The sequence below is a fragment of the Pleurodeles waltl genome, chromosome 9, assembly GCF_031143425.1.
Source record: "Pleurodeles waltl isolate 20211129_DDA chromosome 9, aPleWal1.hap1.20221129, whole genome shotgun sequence".
In the NCBI taxonomy this organism is placed as follows: domain Eukaryota; kingdom Metazoa; phylum Chordata; class Amphibia; order Caudata; family Salamandridae; genus Pleurodeles; species Pleurodeles waltl.
The window spans coordinates 964395422-964413123 of NC_090448.1; the positions used below are offsets into that span (position 1 = coordinate 964395422).

Below are 17702 nucleotides of genomic sequence, written 5' to 3' on the forward strand. Positions count from 1 at the left end.
ACCCCAGCATAGATGACGGACACTGCACCACTTTACTTACATGTGAGTGACTTTACTCAGACTATGGAATGAATGAGCCTCCAGCCTCTGAAGCGTTGTATCTATAGATATGTAACTAAAGAAAGAATAGACAAAGAGAAGATTAGACGAATCTCCCTGCGCAGCATCATCTCAGTACCCTCACAGTTCCCTAAAATCATAATAATACAAAAAATGTCCACCAATATTTTTCCAAGCTCCAACATTCTGTGCACAAATCTAGATTTCGGAGCACCACGATTTGGTCCCAGTTCACCTTCATACAATAAAAGTCAAGAGGGCATCTTGACAGGTCAGTAGTCAGCACGGACCTCAAAGTGAGACTAATGGCCCAGTTGTACAAAATTACAGTATTTGTTAACACAAAATATCTTTTGGAATATGCCAAACTTTTGAGAGCCAGTAAAGTATTCAATTGTAAATTTTAAGTACAGGGGTACAGCTACGACCCATGAAGTGTGTGTGGGTAATTAAAGAAACTGTCAGATCGGAAGGGCTTAAAAACCCTAACATGAAGTCAAATAATGTTACTACTTGGCATTCTACCTTTTGTTTTTAAGTCTTGGATAAAGTTGGCCAGATTGAAATCTGACAGGACCACTCCCCTGATATACATTGATAGTGCGACCATCTATGGATATAAAGGCACCAGAATCCACTTTGTTGACAAACCACAAGGCGCCTGCAGCACACTTGTTCTTTTTATACCCTTCAGACATCCCAACATATCATGATTGCCAGAAGATGCTTCCAGGAGAAAGAAACACCATGAAAACTCGAGCCATAGGGATAAATTAATTCACGCAGAGTATGATTTTTACTTCAGTCCTTCTGTGCAAACGTCTGCAACAGCAACACTGTATGCCAAGGTGACCCTCACTGGAACCACCATTTCAGTTACAGTTGCTGTACGAAGCCCTAAAAGTGAAAACTGGTATAAAAATATGTTGTTTTAAACTTCATTATATGATATTAAGATTTTGAGATGCTACATTATAAGACTTTTATAACGCCCACATTCACCATTTACTTTGCCCCTTATGCTTTTATTTGGAAATGTATGGATCTGCGAGTGTGGGGTTGTCAAAGAAGGCAATGTGAAAGTTGTCGATGAGTATACCATGACAAATATAATGAGAGTGATGAATCCTAGATTTTGGGATTTTGCTGTGGCTGCGTTCCTAAGCAAGAAAGGGGTACTGACGACTGCCTTACAAACCTGTGTCAACTTCAAATCCAGTCTGATTCATACATTGAATATTTAGAAAGCAGGGACGCGATGTATTAAAACTTTTCACCCTCGCAAAGCCATTTGCGGCTCGCCTGGATGAGTGTACTATATTAGTAGTCAGTAATCAACTATAATTCACTACTAGTATAACAAAAGAATGTCCACCCTCGCTGTGAACGAGCGTCAAGCAGCATCCTGAGAAAGATAATCTGTTAGGTGACTGGCAGAGGTATACAGAGGAACCAGCTCCAGTCATCAGAGAGATTTTCCAGAGCTGACACAGTCCTAGCCCTAACCTAATAGGTCTGCCATGCCTTCAGGCCTCTATGCCTGTGACTCCGTGCAGCATCACCGCTAGAGCTAGCCTTGGGTACTTTGGGCTTCTCCCTAGTAATACCTAAGGCTACACATGAATCAAACAGTCACCTCTTGCCTATTTCCTCATAATGTGAGATGGGGTGGGGTCAGTTGACTCAGTGACCCCACTCCACCATTGCACATGTTGGGAGAGGCTGAGGTGTATAAGCAAGAGTCTGAAAGCTAGAGCTGTCCAGGTTCCAAATTTCAAATTCTTGCTTTAAGTGGTTGGGCCTGATGAGAGCTGAGAACGTGCCAGGGGGTCTATCTAGCTGATGTAAAGTAAAAAAAAAAACTCTCAAATGTTTGGTGCATGTGTGTGTCTGTGTGTACATGTGTATGTTTGAGCATAGGCTTGAGTCAAGTGTGTAGTAAGTCAAAGTGTGTCAGTCAAAGAGGAAGTGAATGATAAGTGATAGTGAGTGGCTTTGAATGTATCTGTGAGTGAGATGGAATGAGTCAGTTACTGAGAATAAGTAAGACTGAATGAGAGTGAGGTTTTGAGAGTGAAAGACAGTGAGAAAGAAAAAGCAAGACTGAATAAGAAAGGATGAGCGTGAGGGATGATTGTTTTTTTGCAGGAAGGGACACTCTCCTGCACAAAAACAATAACAAGAGGTGTTTTCCTCTTTCTATGTGTGCTGCAAAATGCAGCTCGCCTAGAAAGAGGAAAGAACGGGGAGAACTAAAGCTATTTCTCCCTGTTGCGTCACTCTTACTCCAACCCTAAGGTGGCATTGGAATCTGACACATTCCCAGACTTGTAAACCGGGGAATGAGTGAGATTCCTTCGAGCTCCATGGGTTTTGTGTGGGAACACCCCAAGCAACACCTATGGAACGCCCCTTTCACGCAGTGTTATGCGTGAAAGAGGTCCATATTTACAAGGTCATGAAAAGCCACACAAAGTGGCTTTGCGTGGCCTTATACATAAGGACTGGCACACTGCGCCAACGGAGTGTTAAAAAAAATGATGCCCCTATGGTGCAGTGTGCCGCTACGGCCTAATTAATGAGGCCCTACGTTTTCAAATGAGTTATGGTTTTTGTAAATTTACCAAATTTGTCCCTTCAATTTGTCAAACCTCAGTTGCATATTTGGCAACTCAGGGATTAACGACCAATTTGAAATGCACATCCTTTTGTACAAAAGAATTGTTTCTCAAGACTCCAACTTGTACATATATAGCTGTGCTCTAACAGTTGCAACTGGAATGGCTGGGAAATCAACGTAATCTTAAAACGTTGGTGCAGAAATTAAAAGTACTACATGATCATTTACAGATTTACAGTCCATCATGAAGATGGTTTAACCAAGAAATGAGCACAATCGTTGGGGAGGCTAACATTTACATCTTCAAAGGACTGTATGACTTTTTTGTTTCAATTGTTTTAACAAAACTTTCACGTAATGTCACTAATAATTTAAAGGATATGTCATTTTATCTATAACCCAAGACAGACATCCCTTAACGTTGTCTACCAATCACAGATATGTTTTGCTCTATTTGGCACTTGTCTGTGGCTAGTGTGAGTAATTCACGTAATGAAGCTTTGGGGACAGGAGGTTACTGCGAGCAAGGTGCTACTTCTCATTTTATGAATTTGGAATTCTACCTAAGTATTTGCATTTTGTGCCTTAATATTCCAAAGAGCAATGGATAGGTTGAATTTATTTTTAGAAGTTTCTTTTAAGACGGGAAAGTGGCAATGGAATCAGTAATGTTATTTTTTGCTCAGGTATCTATTGATGAGAGCTCCCCGACTGAAGTTCTGTTGCCGTACATCCTACTTGCCTCTGCCTGGACCATAGTGCAGTCTGCACGGAAACTAATGCAGCTCAAGGGATCGCTTGGATGTGGGCATCACATTGTTACCTGAGGGGAATAGATAAAGAATGACCTTAGGCTTAAAACCGATCAACGTGCATGTCACCAGGATCCCAAAAGGCACAGAGCTAGGGCTCGGTTGAGGCACTAAATATGCACTTTTCGTGTTCCTGTGTCTATTCTTAATTATAAAGGAACCCTTGACCTGGCTCTTGTCGCAGATACTGTTGAAGACATCTGTCCACAACCTCCAGTGGGCACTACTCATGCCTGCACTAATAGAAGCCATGTGGTACCAAGCATCTAAAATGCCCATGTCCCATCATTGCCCACATTACTGAGCCTTAAAGATTGACAGACATTCTCTAAATTGATCATAATAAGAGGTAAAAGGGCCTAAGACCTAGGTCAGTCAGGTGATATTTTATACCTCAGTAGGTGTGATAGATGGGCGTGAGTCTCAACAGTCCAGCAATATGAGCCCCTGTGACGGTACCCTCTGATTTCACCTTTGTAGTATGGACATTGGCTTAAACATCTATCTGTGGTCTATGTTCTAGACTGCAGTTCAGTACAGCCAGGACGTGGAGTGGAAGGCAAGAGGAACGTTCACAGAACTGTAACCAAATATGTATGCAAACTCATTATATAAGAAACAACACATACTTCAAAAACAGTGCAGCAAACCGCCCTATCAGGCTGTTCAGGCCTTTTCATTGAGTAGACCAATGCACGGCGGTTGTGAGCCTGTGTCTTCATCAGCCATGCAACTGTCAGAGATGTGCAAACCTTCACAATGCATTTTTTTTATTCTTCTGTTGCCTGTTTGGTGAGTGGTATACCTCACACATTTCATGACAAAGCCTCAGTGCTGCATTATCTCGATACTTCCTCACTGCTACCTCTCCAAGAGTAGCAAATAAAGAAACTGAGGAGGAATGTTATTTATCCAACCATCAGGCACTCAGCAGCATTCTAGCTCACCTCCATTTTATTTGCGGGTCCAGACAGAGATTGTTACGGTTGGACAGTTCCTCCCGAACTTTGGTGATAGTTCTTGCTATTTTCGTAGAATTTACATTCACTTTGTATTTAAGAGATGTGTTTTAGATTAATTGTAATATTACTTCGTTTTGTAAAACAGTTGTGGATCTCTCGAGTAGGCCTTGCAGACCCCCAGGGGCCCTCAGACCACAGGTTAAGAACCGCTACTTTAGATAATTCATCCACCAATCCTCGTTTTGTTTATATAAATATATTTTTTTTCCAAGCTGATTATTTTGGTTTAGTATTGCTATGAACTAGCCCTCTTTATTTCTTGTTATAGTTTGTGTTTAAACATTTTTAAGGTTTCTTTGGTGGCATGCAGGGTGTCTTCAGTTGCAATAGTGTAGCTGTAGGCCCAGCACAAGGCTTAACTTGATCTCTGTTCATTAAAGATCATTGTAGGTTCCTTGCTCATGCTCGCTCAATGTGTGCGGAAGCCAGGAGGTGCTCTGCACTTGGAGGGGGCCTGTGCGTGATACTTCCCAGCAGCTACTGTGAGTGTATGCCAGTGTCCTTCTCCAGTCCTATTCACAATCCTAAACATCAAAGTATCCCCATTCAAGGAGTAACCCTACTCTTCAAGGGAGAAGAAAGCTGCTGGCAAAGAAGAGGTCAGTGGAAAACACAAAAAGAGGGTTTTGGAAGACATTTCGTAGAACAAAGACACTGATGAAAACTCTCAAAAGAACAGGAAACATGGGGTACAGCAACGTGCAAGAAAGAAGAGGCACCAATCTGTGGTCACAGATAGAGATGAATATTAGAGAAACGTGGAAACAACGTGGCTTGAGCCTTCTGCACCAATAAAATGTTCTGAGCAGATTCAAAATATGATACTGACATTTACTGTGGTCCTGATGAATATGAGGATCCAAATTATTCTCGAAATTATTCCCAACGTGATGAAGAGGATGAAGAGCAGAAAGTAGCAGAATGTAGACTCTACTAGGAGCAGTGTAGGGGCTTCAGCATGTTCGATGGTCAAGGAATTCACCAGATAAGATTAAAAGTATCAGTGACCTTTGGATCGTGTGTCTGAGGATATTTAGAAATATATTAAAAGGCTCTTACAAGAACACAACAGAGATGTATTAAATGCAGAGTCGCTGAGGCATGTGTATGTGAAAAAACACATGCCATTGTGGATGGCTATGCAGCCATTAGTAGCTGCTTTTCCAAAATGGACCATGACCCAAGAAAGACGCAGACCTGGTAGTGAAAAACAGCTCCACTGCTCACATTTAAGTTTATGGCTTCAGTCGCAGATCACCGGGGGGGGGGGGGGATGGCTAGGGGTGCGGGGTGGCACGTCACGTGTCAGGGATAGGGGGAAATGACAAAAAAATAAAAACAACAATTTGAAAAAAACATATTTTCCTCGCCGCTCCACTCTACTGGCATCACTACCAGTGAAGTGAAGGACCTGCTTTTTGGAGAGGAAAGTACTCCACACCATCATTGGGTGTACGTGGTACAGTCTGCTGCTTGAAGCCCGCTTACAAAAATAAAATCTGTTTGCGTTTCAGACTCAAATTACGACATTGCGCTTGCACAAGGTACAGCACACCAGTGAAAGGCAAAACAACAGTGTGAAGTTGCCAAAGTGGCATTGGCATGGCCATCCCCCCAGATCCCAGCAGGCAAGTGCAGTGTGGATGCAACCACTTGTGAAAGACAGTGGCGGCTGGTGTTCAAGGGCTAAGGGGCTGCGCCCCTATCCTTTTCTGGCCTCTCTAGGGAAGCATAAATTTAATTACATGATGAAAGTAAAACATTTTCTGCACAACATTTTCGGAGTGAAAGTTTTGCACTTTGAAAAGCCCTACTGCGCCTGTGTCAGTAGGTGGCTGAAAGCTGCACAGTAGGGCTGACAGGGCTCAAAGCCCTTACGTTTTCTCAGAACGCAGTGACGTCCCTGGCTTATCTCCTCCTCCACCAGAAGCCCTGATTGTAAACAGCCTGGAGCGGGTTTTTTTCAGCCCGGGTTTCTGAAAACTTCATGTCACTCCGATATTATTCTCCACCCTTTCCTATTTACTCAAATGGTGGGGGGTTATTAAAATGTGGTATTGCACAAAGAAAATCCCCAGTCTGTGGCAAAGAAATTGAATAAATACAATAAATAACTCCATCCAGGGCTCTCTGGGAGACAGGAGTGTGACCTGAAGACCTCAAGTCATAAATATGCCAAAGACAACCCTGCACACAAGTAAGTTGGAGCTCTATCTTTTTTTACAGACAATGAAAAAATAATCTGTTCTCTCAGCTCTCCTCTCCTTTCACTGCCTCTGTAGGTGATTTCGTCTCTCAAAGGCAGTAAAGGTTCCAGTCATTTATCATGGCTAGTTATTGTTTTATTTCTTCTGCAGACTAATGACGTGATATGTCATATTAAACATGTAATCTGCAGCTCAAATAAACGTGTACCTTTTATCACTGAAACTGCTGGATACTGGATGGGTGAGGCAATGTGTGTTTGAATGTGTTTGCAGGGCTTGACAGAGTGGCTGAGAAAATGTGGGTGTCTGTGTATAAGAGTCGTGTGAATGGCAGTGGATGACAATGTGGATGAGTAAATGGGTAAACCAAAGGCAGTGGGTGAGTAGGTGGATGGAAATACGTGGGTAGTGAGGCTCTCTCACAAGGTGCAATTCCGTCTTGTATTTGTGCCCCACCACAGCTTTCAGTCACCAGCCACCACTGGTGAAAGAGTGGCGGTCGATTGCGCTTGTCTCTAGCCTGTCCCATATGTTTCAGCTCGAGTATCGATTAAGATCTGCTCGCGTGAGACGCATTTTCAAATTTGACTTGAGATAGGGGCTTTCTTTGCCTACTTTGGCTATGATTGTCAGAGTTCTATTAGAACTGAGCAGACTTGCTCCCCTACCGGACTCTGGAAGCTTCTAGTTTCCTTTCAGTCATGGCACCCGCCTGCTGTGCAGTTCTGGATGGTCCTCTTTCATCCGCCTTCATTTTTCACGTTACTGACGGCTCTAGTGGGATCTTTCATGATCCCTTGTTCTCAGATATGCACAGTCAGCTTCTATAGGTCTTCCCATAGCAGCAGGTCATATGCGGGTTTATGGATTTTGGTTGGGAAGAAATCCTTTAATTGTGCAGAGAACAAGGGTTTGAAGGAACAGACATCGGAAATCGAAAAATACCTCTCTTCAGAGAGTAAGCATTGTATTTCGACTTTCCAAATACTAAATCATTGTCTCTGAAACAGAATATGTGATTCCAACGTTTTGCAACAAGATCTGTCACCATGACAGTTTTGATCATGTATTTTGCACTGTCCATGTAAGAAGGACCTGTGTTGCTATTTCCGTACTGCCTCTCAGCCACTGAGAGGTGCGGCGCAGTGCCTTCCCGCACTACACCTTCCCTCTTGACAGTCTTCCAGCATTTCACTGGCTTACAACATCCTCGGAGGTTCCTTACCTCCTCCCATATTTAGTGCTCCCAGAAGGCAGGAATAGGATATTTGTGATAATAGTTAAAGAAAGTAAGTTCTCCCAAACTCCCTGCCCTAGATTTGTGCATCTTCACTAGGCAGCCACAGTTTCCAGGTGTCTGCAAATCCAGAGCATTTGCCACATTCGACAGCATCAGAGCTCATAGCTTGACCCCAACCCAGACAACCACCTGGAATGCACCGGCATCACCTATTGATTCCTCCGCCCGCAGCCTCCCAGCACTGCCCCTGTGCCCTCAGCTTCAGCGATGTCAGGGCTCACAGTAGCAACTTCAAACCAGGCAGCTAGTGGGCAATTTCCCTTAACCGTGTACTTTTAAGTGACATGCTTGTCCGCAACCGACCAATGTTAAAAAACAGAAACTCTTACATCCGGGAAATGTTCGGCAGGCTTGCAAAAGCTTCGCTGGGGATCTCCTTCAGATTTGTCTCCATAAATCTCCTGAAAAAAAGAACAAATAATATCGCAGTTAATATTAATCTTATTGCAGTGGATGTCGAATACTTCAAAACCTCATCAGACAGCTAAAATAATACAATCCATATAGGAAAAGCTCCATTCGTTGCGTAATCTGCATATCAGAGGCTTGAATTCCAGTAGGAGGTGGACTCAGCCTCTCATCCTTCCGAAATCAATAACATGAGTATGGTTGAAGTGGTTTATAAAACATACTATGTAAGCTCCCAAATTCTTCATTTCATTATGAATACCATGGATAGATATTTTTGTGCACAAGCAGGAGACTGGTGGGAGCCATATGATTTATTGAACAGCTCTGGAGCAACATCATTTTAACCCTCTTAAATATTCTATTTGCTGTTAAATTCAACTAGTAGCTCTATCGCATTTAGTAAAAATGGTAAGGTCAAAATAATGATTACCCACCATAAACCTTGGATGTCTTTCACCTCTTGATGCATAACAATGGAGAGGTGACAATTGCCCATTATTAACACCATTGCAAGGTGATATGTAAAAATACCCTATACAGAAATGTCTTCTGACAGAAATATCCTGCCCTAATTCTCATTTAAAGAAGTATGTTCCCATTGTGAGTAGATTTTAAATTATTAACACCAAAGAGGTATTATTTTAGACTCAGGCCCAGATTTGTCAAGCCTTTGCGCTGCCCTTGCGTCACGCAAGACAATGTAAGGACAACATCACAGCTTCATAATATTTACAAAGCCACACAAGGAGCAATTTGCGCCATCTTGGGGGGCTCTGTAAAGAAATCTAATGTAAAACGGCAGCTTGCACTGCATTAGGTTACTTTTCAAGCTGTACGCGTTCCATGGGTAGAGCATGGGAGTTCTCATTTATCCACCCATGAATTCTGGCGCATTCCCAGATTTACTGAAGCTACTAAACCTGAGAGCACGTAAAAAAGGTACACCTTCCTCATTGAGGTGTAGCGAGGAGAACTAGCATAATTTTTCCTCATTGTTTCCTCTTTCCATGTGTGCTGCATTCTGCAGAAGAAGTAAAATGCCTTTGGGGTTAGTTTTTTGCAAGAAAGTGTCCCTTCCTGCACAAAAACAATCTTGTCCATAAACAGGCACTCTTGCACTATAGAGCAAGGGTGTCTGCATTGGGGTTAGGCAGCATGCAGTGCACCAGGGCAAGAAGAAAACAGAAAGGCTCTATGTCTTTGTAAATATGGAGCACTTCTGCTCTATCCCTTTCACGCAATGCAGCACAGCACCTTTGCTTGCTGCCCTGTATTATATGAAAGATTAGTGAATATGGCCCTCAACATTTATGTCAGAAGCTGGTACCACATCCCCTGAGTTTGAGAGAGACACTGATGCACAAGTATTACTGTAAATTACTCATTGCTTAAATAAATTATGAAATGGATAAAGTGTGCATTCAGACAATTTAAATAGTTTTCAGGAGTGGGGGTGGTTTTAGTGCTCATGGCGGAGGGGTCAGGGAGTTTTTTTGGTGGGTGCATTGTTTTAGGGCTCAGGGTCGGGGTCAGGGTAGTTTTAAGGGCTGGGGCTGGGTTTTAGGGCCCAGGGTTGGGCAGTTGTCAGGGGTGGGGGTCAGTTTTAGGGCTCAGGGTGGGGTACCAGTGTGTCGGGGTGTTTTTGGCAGAGGGCAGGGTTTTAGGCTTCAGGGCTGGGCGATGGGAAGAGATAGTTTTAAGGGCAGGGCAGTGTTGGTTTTAGGGCTCAGGGCGGGGAGGTTGGGGTATTTTCAATAGCAGGACGGGGTCGGTTTTAGACTCATGGTGGGGGTCTGGGTAGTTTTAAGGGTTGGAGCTGGCTTTTAGGGCTCAGGGTGGGGAGGAAGGTGCAGTTTTCAGAGGTGGAGGGTCAGTTTCAGGGCTCAGGGTGGGGGGGCTAGGGTTGGGGTAATTTTTTATCAGGGGCAGGATTTTAGCCCTTAGTGCGGGAGGAGGGGAAGGGATATTTTTAATGGCTGGGGCAGGTTTTAGGGTTCAGGGTGGGGGCAAGAGGCAGTTTAAAGGGGGTGAGGCAGGGTGGATTGCTATAGCCGGGATATCGGCTGTTAGGGCGCAAGGGGGGCTGTGGTGTGCATCTTACAATGCATATTCCTTTAGAAATCATGCTATTACAACAGAATTTGTTGTAAAGGCATGCATGATAAAGGCATGCAATGGTAAAGGTCCAGGCATGGATCAGACTGCGTTGTTTAGGCATGCATGGCTTAGGCATGCGTGGTTATATCATACAACCGGACAGGTAAGGTAGGATGTGGGGACTTCAAAGGGAATCCTCTGAAAGCTTTTCCCCTACTTCAAAGGCACAACAGTGCATACATACTGGACCTCAGATACCAACTCTTCATTACACTTCTGGACCTGTGGATACTCTTCCAAGAAGGACAGCTCTGCTGATACAAGGGCTGCCACTATGCTGGACTGGCGCTCTAAAGGAGCTGCTGCCTGGTTGTGTTGACTTGCTACCTGCTGCCCTCTTGCCTGGGGAAGGAGAACTGGCCCTACAACTTCATCTTGACCCCAGAGTGACTCCAAGGGCTGGTCTGCTGGCATCCTGATCTGAGCCTCAGGGACATAAGTCTCCCCAACCGGCTCCTCGACCCAGCTGCAGCAAGTTCCTGATCCACAAATAGTGCCCCTCATATGCTTCTGGGCACTTTGAAACCACAACCTAACCAGTTTTCTCTGAGACCATGCCACTTGCACAAAAAACACAATGTGGGGATTTTAAATTACAGTTTTGAAAATGTCACTTATGAAAGTCGGCATTATCCTGCCTTAGCCACTTAGTGCCTGTAGCCTGTCTCTGGTCAAATGACTAGGTGTAGCTTACAGTTGGGCTATGTGTATTTCTCTTAAAAGGCCACACACAATATGAGCTTAGGTGTGCCTAGATGGGCACACACTGGCAGGATGGGAAGAATGAGCTGGGCACAGTCACACTTGAATAGGCTGTGTCCCGCCTCCAAACAAAGGACTGCATACCTCCTGTAGTTAGTATGGAGCTAGAACAGGGAAGACTGACGTGGGGACTTTAAAGGGAATCCTCTAGCACAGTGGTTCCCAACCTGTGGGCCGGGGACCACTGGGGGTCCGCGAAGCCTCCTCAGGGGGTCCGCGGCTGCTTAAAACATTTAATAATATTAGGTCCCAGCTATCAGTAATGACTCCTCGGGGGTCCCCGTGTTCCAATAAAGATTCAGTGGGGGTCCCCGGGCTCCAGTATTGATAAAATGGGGGTCCACAGAAGTCAAAGGTTGGGAACCACTGCTCTAGCAGCTTCTCCCCCACCTCAAAGGCACAACTGTGTATAAATACTGGATCTCAGAAGCCACCTCTTCTGGACCTGTGGATACTCTGGCAGGAAGAAGGGCTGCTCTGCTGCTACAAGGACTGCCACCCTGCTGGACTGTTGCTCTAAAGAAACTGTTGTCCTGTTTTGCTGATCTGCTGCCTCCTGCCCTCTTGCATGGGGAAGGAGAACTGCCCCTGCAACTTCATCTTGAGCCCAGGACCCCAGAGTGACTCCAAGGCCTGGTCTGCTTGCATCCTTATCTGAGTCTCGGGGACATAGAAGGCTCCCCAATCAGCTCCTGGACCCAACTGCAGCACGTTCCTGACCACCAGGAGTGCCCCTCATATGCTGTACCCTTTGTGTAGCTCAGCAGGCTTAAATCAAACTTTTGGGCTCTTTGCAACCACAAACAAACCAGTTTGCACTGAGACCATGCCACTTGCACTGAAAATCAGCATGAGCCACCACCACCATCTCTTTACACCACAGCATATACCGCCAACACAAAGCTCCAACCTGAACATCCACAATACCTGGCCTGCTCCTCACTCCACACAAATGGCCTGCTGGGACACTCTCCTTGCTCCTCATGACCCTTTCCAATGTGAACGGGACTCTTGGGACAAAACTTGAGAACTAACCTGGCACTGTATGTGGCCTGCACTCCATTGCAGTCGGCCTGAACTTATGATTTTGACCCAATCCAGCATGACCAGATAGCCACAGTTGGGGCTTTGTGTTTTTAACAGAAGACAGAGTGTTTACAGTGAAAACATTGTGAGACAGTCGAACACTGGTGCAGAAGCAAAGTCAATGCTGGCAGCAGAAAGGTTTTACTGCTGAAAAACCATGCCCTATTCACTACTCCTATTTAAGTTTCCATCACTTCATTGAAGCATTGATGAAGGCACCATTCAGATTGACCCAAGTACTTAACATCTAGCTGTCAGGAATAAAGGGTCAATGTAGTCATTTGGCATGTCTTAGAAGAGCATTGTGAGAAAGATTTTTCACAGTTATGCACCTAAGATAACATCTTCCGAAGGAAATAAAATTTGAAATGTTCCAGCAATGGGGTCTCCTGCAGATTCTGTGGTAAGGGCTGGCAAAGAGGGTGTTAGAAAAATGTGCCTGTTTTATTGCCTTTGCTCTTTCGGCATAGCCTCTATGGGAAATGACTGGTCGCATTTTAACAGTTATGTCCATTGAGGTTAACATATAGTATTATAGATAAGTAAGTGAATTACAGGGATGTTTTTCCACAAGGGGTTCTGAATGACAATAAATAGACAATAAAAGTGAAGCTCAAGTACTCAATGTTGTCACTCAGAACCCCGAGGTTTAAAACATCCTTGTAATTCACTTTTTTGTAGTGATCATTTTATGTTATTTATGACCCCCAAAATCGTATGCCCTTGCCATCACCTGCTACACAGTGGCAGTGGTGTAATGGGAGAGTCATACTTAATTTGTCCTCTTTTATTTATTTCTGTCCCAGAAGTATCACCTATCCTTGACCAGATACCTGATACCTTCCCTGCCTTACTTTCCTCTCCTGCAGCTGTACTCTCTGCTTTCATTCAAAGGACAGAAGCAGAGCTGCACTGACAGGCTCTCAGAGAGCTTTGTCAGAATGGCCTGGAAGGTCTTTTTACATAGCAACAGGAGGAAATGCGTTTTAATCAACTGTTGCAATGCATACTAGAGCAATACACAGCAATTGTGTTGTTCTAGCCATTGACGTAGATTTAGCCTTGATATCAAAATACAATCTGTGAGTCACTGTTGTCTGAACTGCATTTGACTCTGGCCCGGATCTACTCAACTTCCAGAGACACCTGCCAAGTTGAGAAAAGTCCTGGTTTCCTTGGGGTGCATATTCTTAGTGATAGCAATTTGTAGAGATAACTTAGTTCCTTGAAGGAAGAGTCCAAGTAGTTGCCCTACCCTGTATTTGAAGTGAAGCGAAAGCCTTAGAGCTGTGAGATCTTCCATGGGTCCATTTTTCCTCTTTATGTTCAGTCTGTACATGATGCCCCATACAGCCCCACTTCCAGGCAGAGGCCTTATGATTCATAAAAGAGAATGAAACTCAGGTCACATTTAGTATATCCCCTTGGTGTGGTTAAGAATTTCGTCTCCTGAACTTTGGGACCCTGCCCTTATGAATTGAATGTGGCTTTTGACTAACAGATGCTGTGAGTTATAATAGTCTCTTCAACCAACTCCAGAGATTCAAAAAGATCCTCACATTCTTTGGTGTCAACCTTCAAATTCCCACTATAAATGCATTAGTCTAGTCCATCATAGTTTCGGGCGCAGTCATCTGTGAGCACATCTCTCCTCTCTTTAGGGGCCCCTGGAGCATTTTAGTCGTCAGAGAGTGATATGGGGCTCTTTTGATATGGCGCCATCCACAATCCTGTGCAGTCAAGGGAGCTGGCATTTTTCGGGGTTAATCCAAGCCCGCGCTCCATGCCACACAGGGAGAGTTCTGGAGTGGAGAGCCGAAGGAAAGCGCATTCCTTTGCTTTCACCAGCACAATCTTTTGAGGTCACAGGCTTGCCCTGTTGATTTGCGAGCGCCCTTTCAGCTCTGAAGGGAGTGCCCCCCAGTCATGCCTGAAGCCACATCTCATAAAACATAGTAACTTCATGACTCCCCTTCTCCCAGATCACACGCTGCTCATGCTAGCAATGAATGGTAACTGTAGCAATTTTGTTGTTATTATATAGCGCCATCTTGAATGCCCTCCAAGCACTGTGTGCAGTTTAGTATAGTGTGAAAGGCTATCCTTGTTAGCAATAGTTTAACCTGCTCCGATGGGCACCTCCAAAGTATTGGATTTTATTTTGTATTTCTTAAATACATCCAACAGCAAAAGATTTCACAGGGGGACAAATGTTCACTCAGAATAAAAACACTTTTTTTGTATCTCTTCACGTGATATATAGCACAGTATTACAGTCCTATTACTCTGTAATTCCGTATTCATTATCAAGCAAAAGCCCGGAATAAACGACATTGGTGTCGATGACATCATCATTATTGTTTGAGAAAAACATCTCATCAGGGCTTAACTAACAGTTTTGTGACCCCGAAAAAGAACAATTATCATATGAAATGTTCGGTCTCTATAGGAAGGAAATATTATGGACTAATTTTTCAAAATAAACCTAACTCATGTTTTGGTGGTTAAGGTGTGCAGGCAGGCATTCATGTGTATTTTTTAAAAAAGAGGAATATATTCTCTTGGCCAGTGGAGCTACCATGTCGTGTTATTGCATGGGATCATTAGTTCACGCATATTATGACAATAAGTATATTGTAGCTTGCGCTTGCAGGACATCCTTCCTCTATTATGGCGGGTAAAGGTAGTGGGGGGTTAAAGTTTTCTTCTAAAAAGGAGTCTTTGGGCGGATCGGTCCATTATGGCAACTACTACCTTCTGGTACAGGCCCAGACATGCCTTCTACTCTCAGTGACACGCAATCGTGGAGCTCCCAGTTGCCCCCAAGGCAGAAGTGTAAAAAATATCTTGTGGGCAAAATATCAAAAAGCAGTGGTAAATCACTTGCATTTCTCCTGCCTGCTTCATCAGCTGCGGCACTTCACTTCTGCTTCCTGTTCTCTGGAGAATGCTGAATGTACCTTGCATCAGGGGTAAGGCCTTTATTAACTTATTTGCCTCTGAATTTGTGCCATGTTATTTTCCTCTGCCCGTCTGTACGCCCACTCATAGTCCTCCCAACAAACACCTCCGTCCGTATGTCCATCCACCCTCCCACTGTCCTTCTAACACCCAACTCTGCCATTAGCCCACCTACGCTCTGTCCTTCCCACAATCATCTACATCCGTGCATCCAGTTACTCAGCCACTGTCTTTAAAACACCCACCTCTCTCCGTCCATCTAGTTCACAGTCAGGTGTATAATATGCAAATATATATGCACATAATGGGAATCAAAGATAGGTGACATGCATGTATTATAATTGCTAGAAAATATACATTTAGGTCCATATGTACGAAACACTTTTTCCCATAGACACAGAATGGGTAAAAACCTTTGCTACATCTGGCCCTTAAATACACGTATCAACAATGTAACTAAACGCACTCATACTCCAGCAGGCACACACACACGTGCAGACGTCCAGTTGTGTTTAGTGTATTCTGGAGCCACAACCTTTCAGGCTTTGACATCAGCATATTCTGATGCTGCTGTATTCTGAAGTCAGCATATCTTGACGACGGCGCAACTTGGCATCGCCATTTTAACATCAGCCTATATTGACATCGGTATATCTTAATGTTGGTGTATGTTGACGTCAGCATATTTTGACATCAGTATATATTGGTTTCTACACAACCTGATATGGGCTATCTATTCTGTGCAGCTTTCATTCCTCTCTATCCGCCCTGCCACATAATTCCACCACACAAATACACCCCACACCACACAATTCCACCACACCCAATTCCACAACTAACAATTCCAATCCAACCCACATAATTCCACTCCACACCACATACATCCATTCCACTCCAAAACAAAACACATAGGTAAAAATACATTGTCATTTACAACACCAACAGCTCTATCTCTCACAAATGCGAGACCTAATGCATTGCAAATGCCTGTAATAAATAGGTTCCTTCTGCTGTTGCTTTGGAGAGCTGGCGGCCTAGCACAGGTCTTCTGTTTCCTCTGATTAAGGTTTTTTTAATTCAGTTGTGATCAACTGCTTAGCGTCAAGAAGCTCTGCGATCATGTGCTTCAGAAATAAATATAACAAGACATAGCCTACCGGGGCACAAATTACTTTCATTAGTAGGCACTTAAGGAGAGGTGTTGGGGAATCCACATTTTTTCAACTAATTCTAGTTTGATTGCATATAAATTATTGTGGGCTTCTTCCGGAAGACTAGGAAATCTGTATAGTGAGGCTTAGGAAAAATCTACACTATTCTTCTTATAGGGCACACCAATAGTGTTATTGTGCTTGTTCTTTAAAGAAAGTAGTATTTCCAATTAGGACAGTAATATGACATTGAATATTGAGCTGTGACATTGGAAAGGATTGCACACATATCTTGTGGATCTTCCATAACATTAATGCTCTGACATATTGTTTTTAGACAATGTTTAGTTAGGGCCCCTGACTTCAGGATTTAAATTAAATCCAAAACAGCATTTTCTGTTTTTGTAGTGGAGCAGATGGTTATTTTGAAGCTACAACAAGAATGTTTCTGTTTTTCAATTTTCATATTTCTGTGTCTGAAACTCGAAAATGTTACTAAAAAGATGTTTTGAAAAATAATATTTCTCTTTTGGTCTTCGCTCACAGGAGACTCGTATTGTACACATGGGCTTCACATGGGCTTTAGTAAAACACTACTATGAGGTTCTGCATAAATAAAACGCAGGACTAAACCACCGCTTAGAGTTTACAAAATGCAACTACATTCCACCCTAGACAAAAATTAACCTGTTTGCAGAAGAAATATATCCACCACTGTTGTCAACGCGGGTTCAGACATTAAGAAATGTTGATGTTTGTCGTACAAACACTGCATAGCTACACACAGTACACAGAGTGCCTTTCTCAACTAATTGGCTTACCTGAGAACTGAGGCGCAACGTAAGAAGGGGCGTGGAATATGGAATGACTTTGCGCAACTTTATGATGAAATTCCATTCCAATCAGAAGAGGCAAATAGCTTCTATTTTAAAGATTACTGCAAAACCCATTGGTGTGTTGGGGGGGGGGGGGGGAGGGGGGTGGTTAGGGTGTGAGATGCGAGAAGAGGACGGGAGGTTCCAGCAAGCGTGGCCTGGGCACAGTCGAGCACAAAAAATGTTTACGCTGTTATTTCCCAACTCCTTCGACGCTCGTCTTTTGGCTGTAAAAGGCTGAGTCAGAGACTCCAGGATGAAAACATGTAATCTTTATG

The 17702-nt window shown here is 43.7% G+C and overlaps 1 protein-coding gene across 1 annotated transcript in view; it reads right to left on the reverse strand.

The window, feature by feature from the left end:
- Positions 1–17702, reverse strand: part of TSHR (thyroid stimulating hormone receptor) — a 658981-nt gene that overhangs the window by 370915 nt on the left and 270364 nt on the right. The window contains exons 2-3 of the mRNA XM_069208364.1: positions 8351–8422; positions 41–115 (exon numbers count right to left, since the gene is read on the reverse strand). Of these exons, the coding sequence (XP_069064465.1) occupies positions 41–115; positions 8351–8422 (147 nt within the window). The remainder of the gene's footprint in view (positions 1–40; positions 116–8350; positions 8423–17702) is intronic.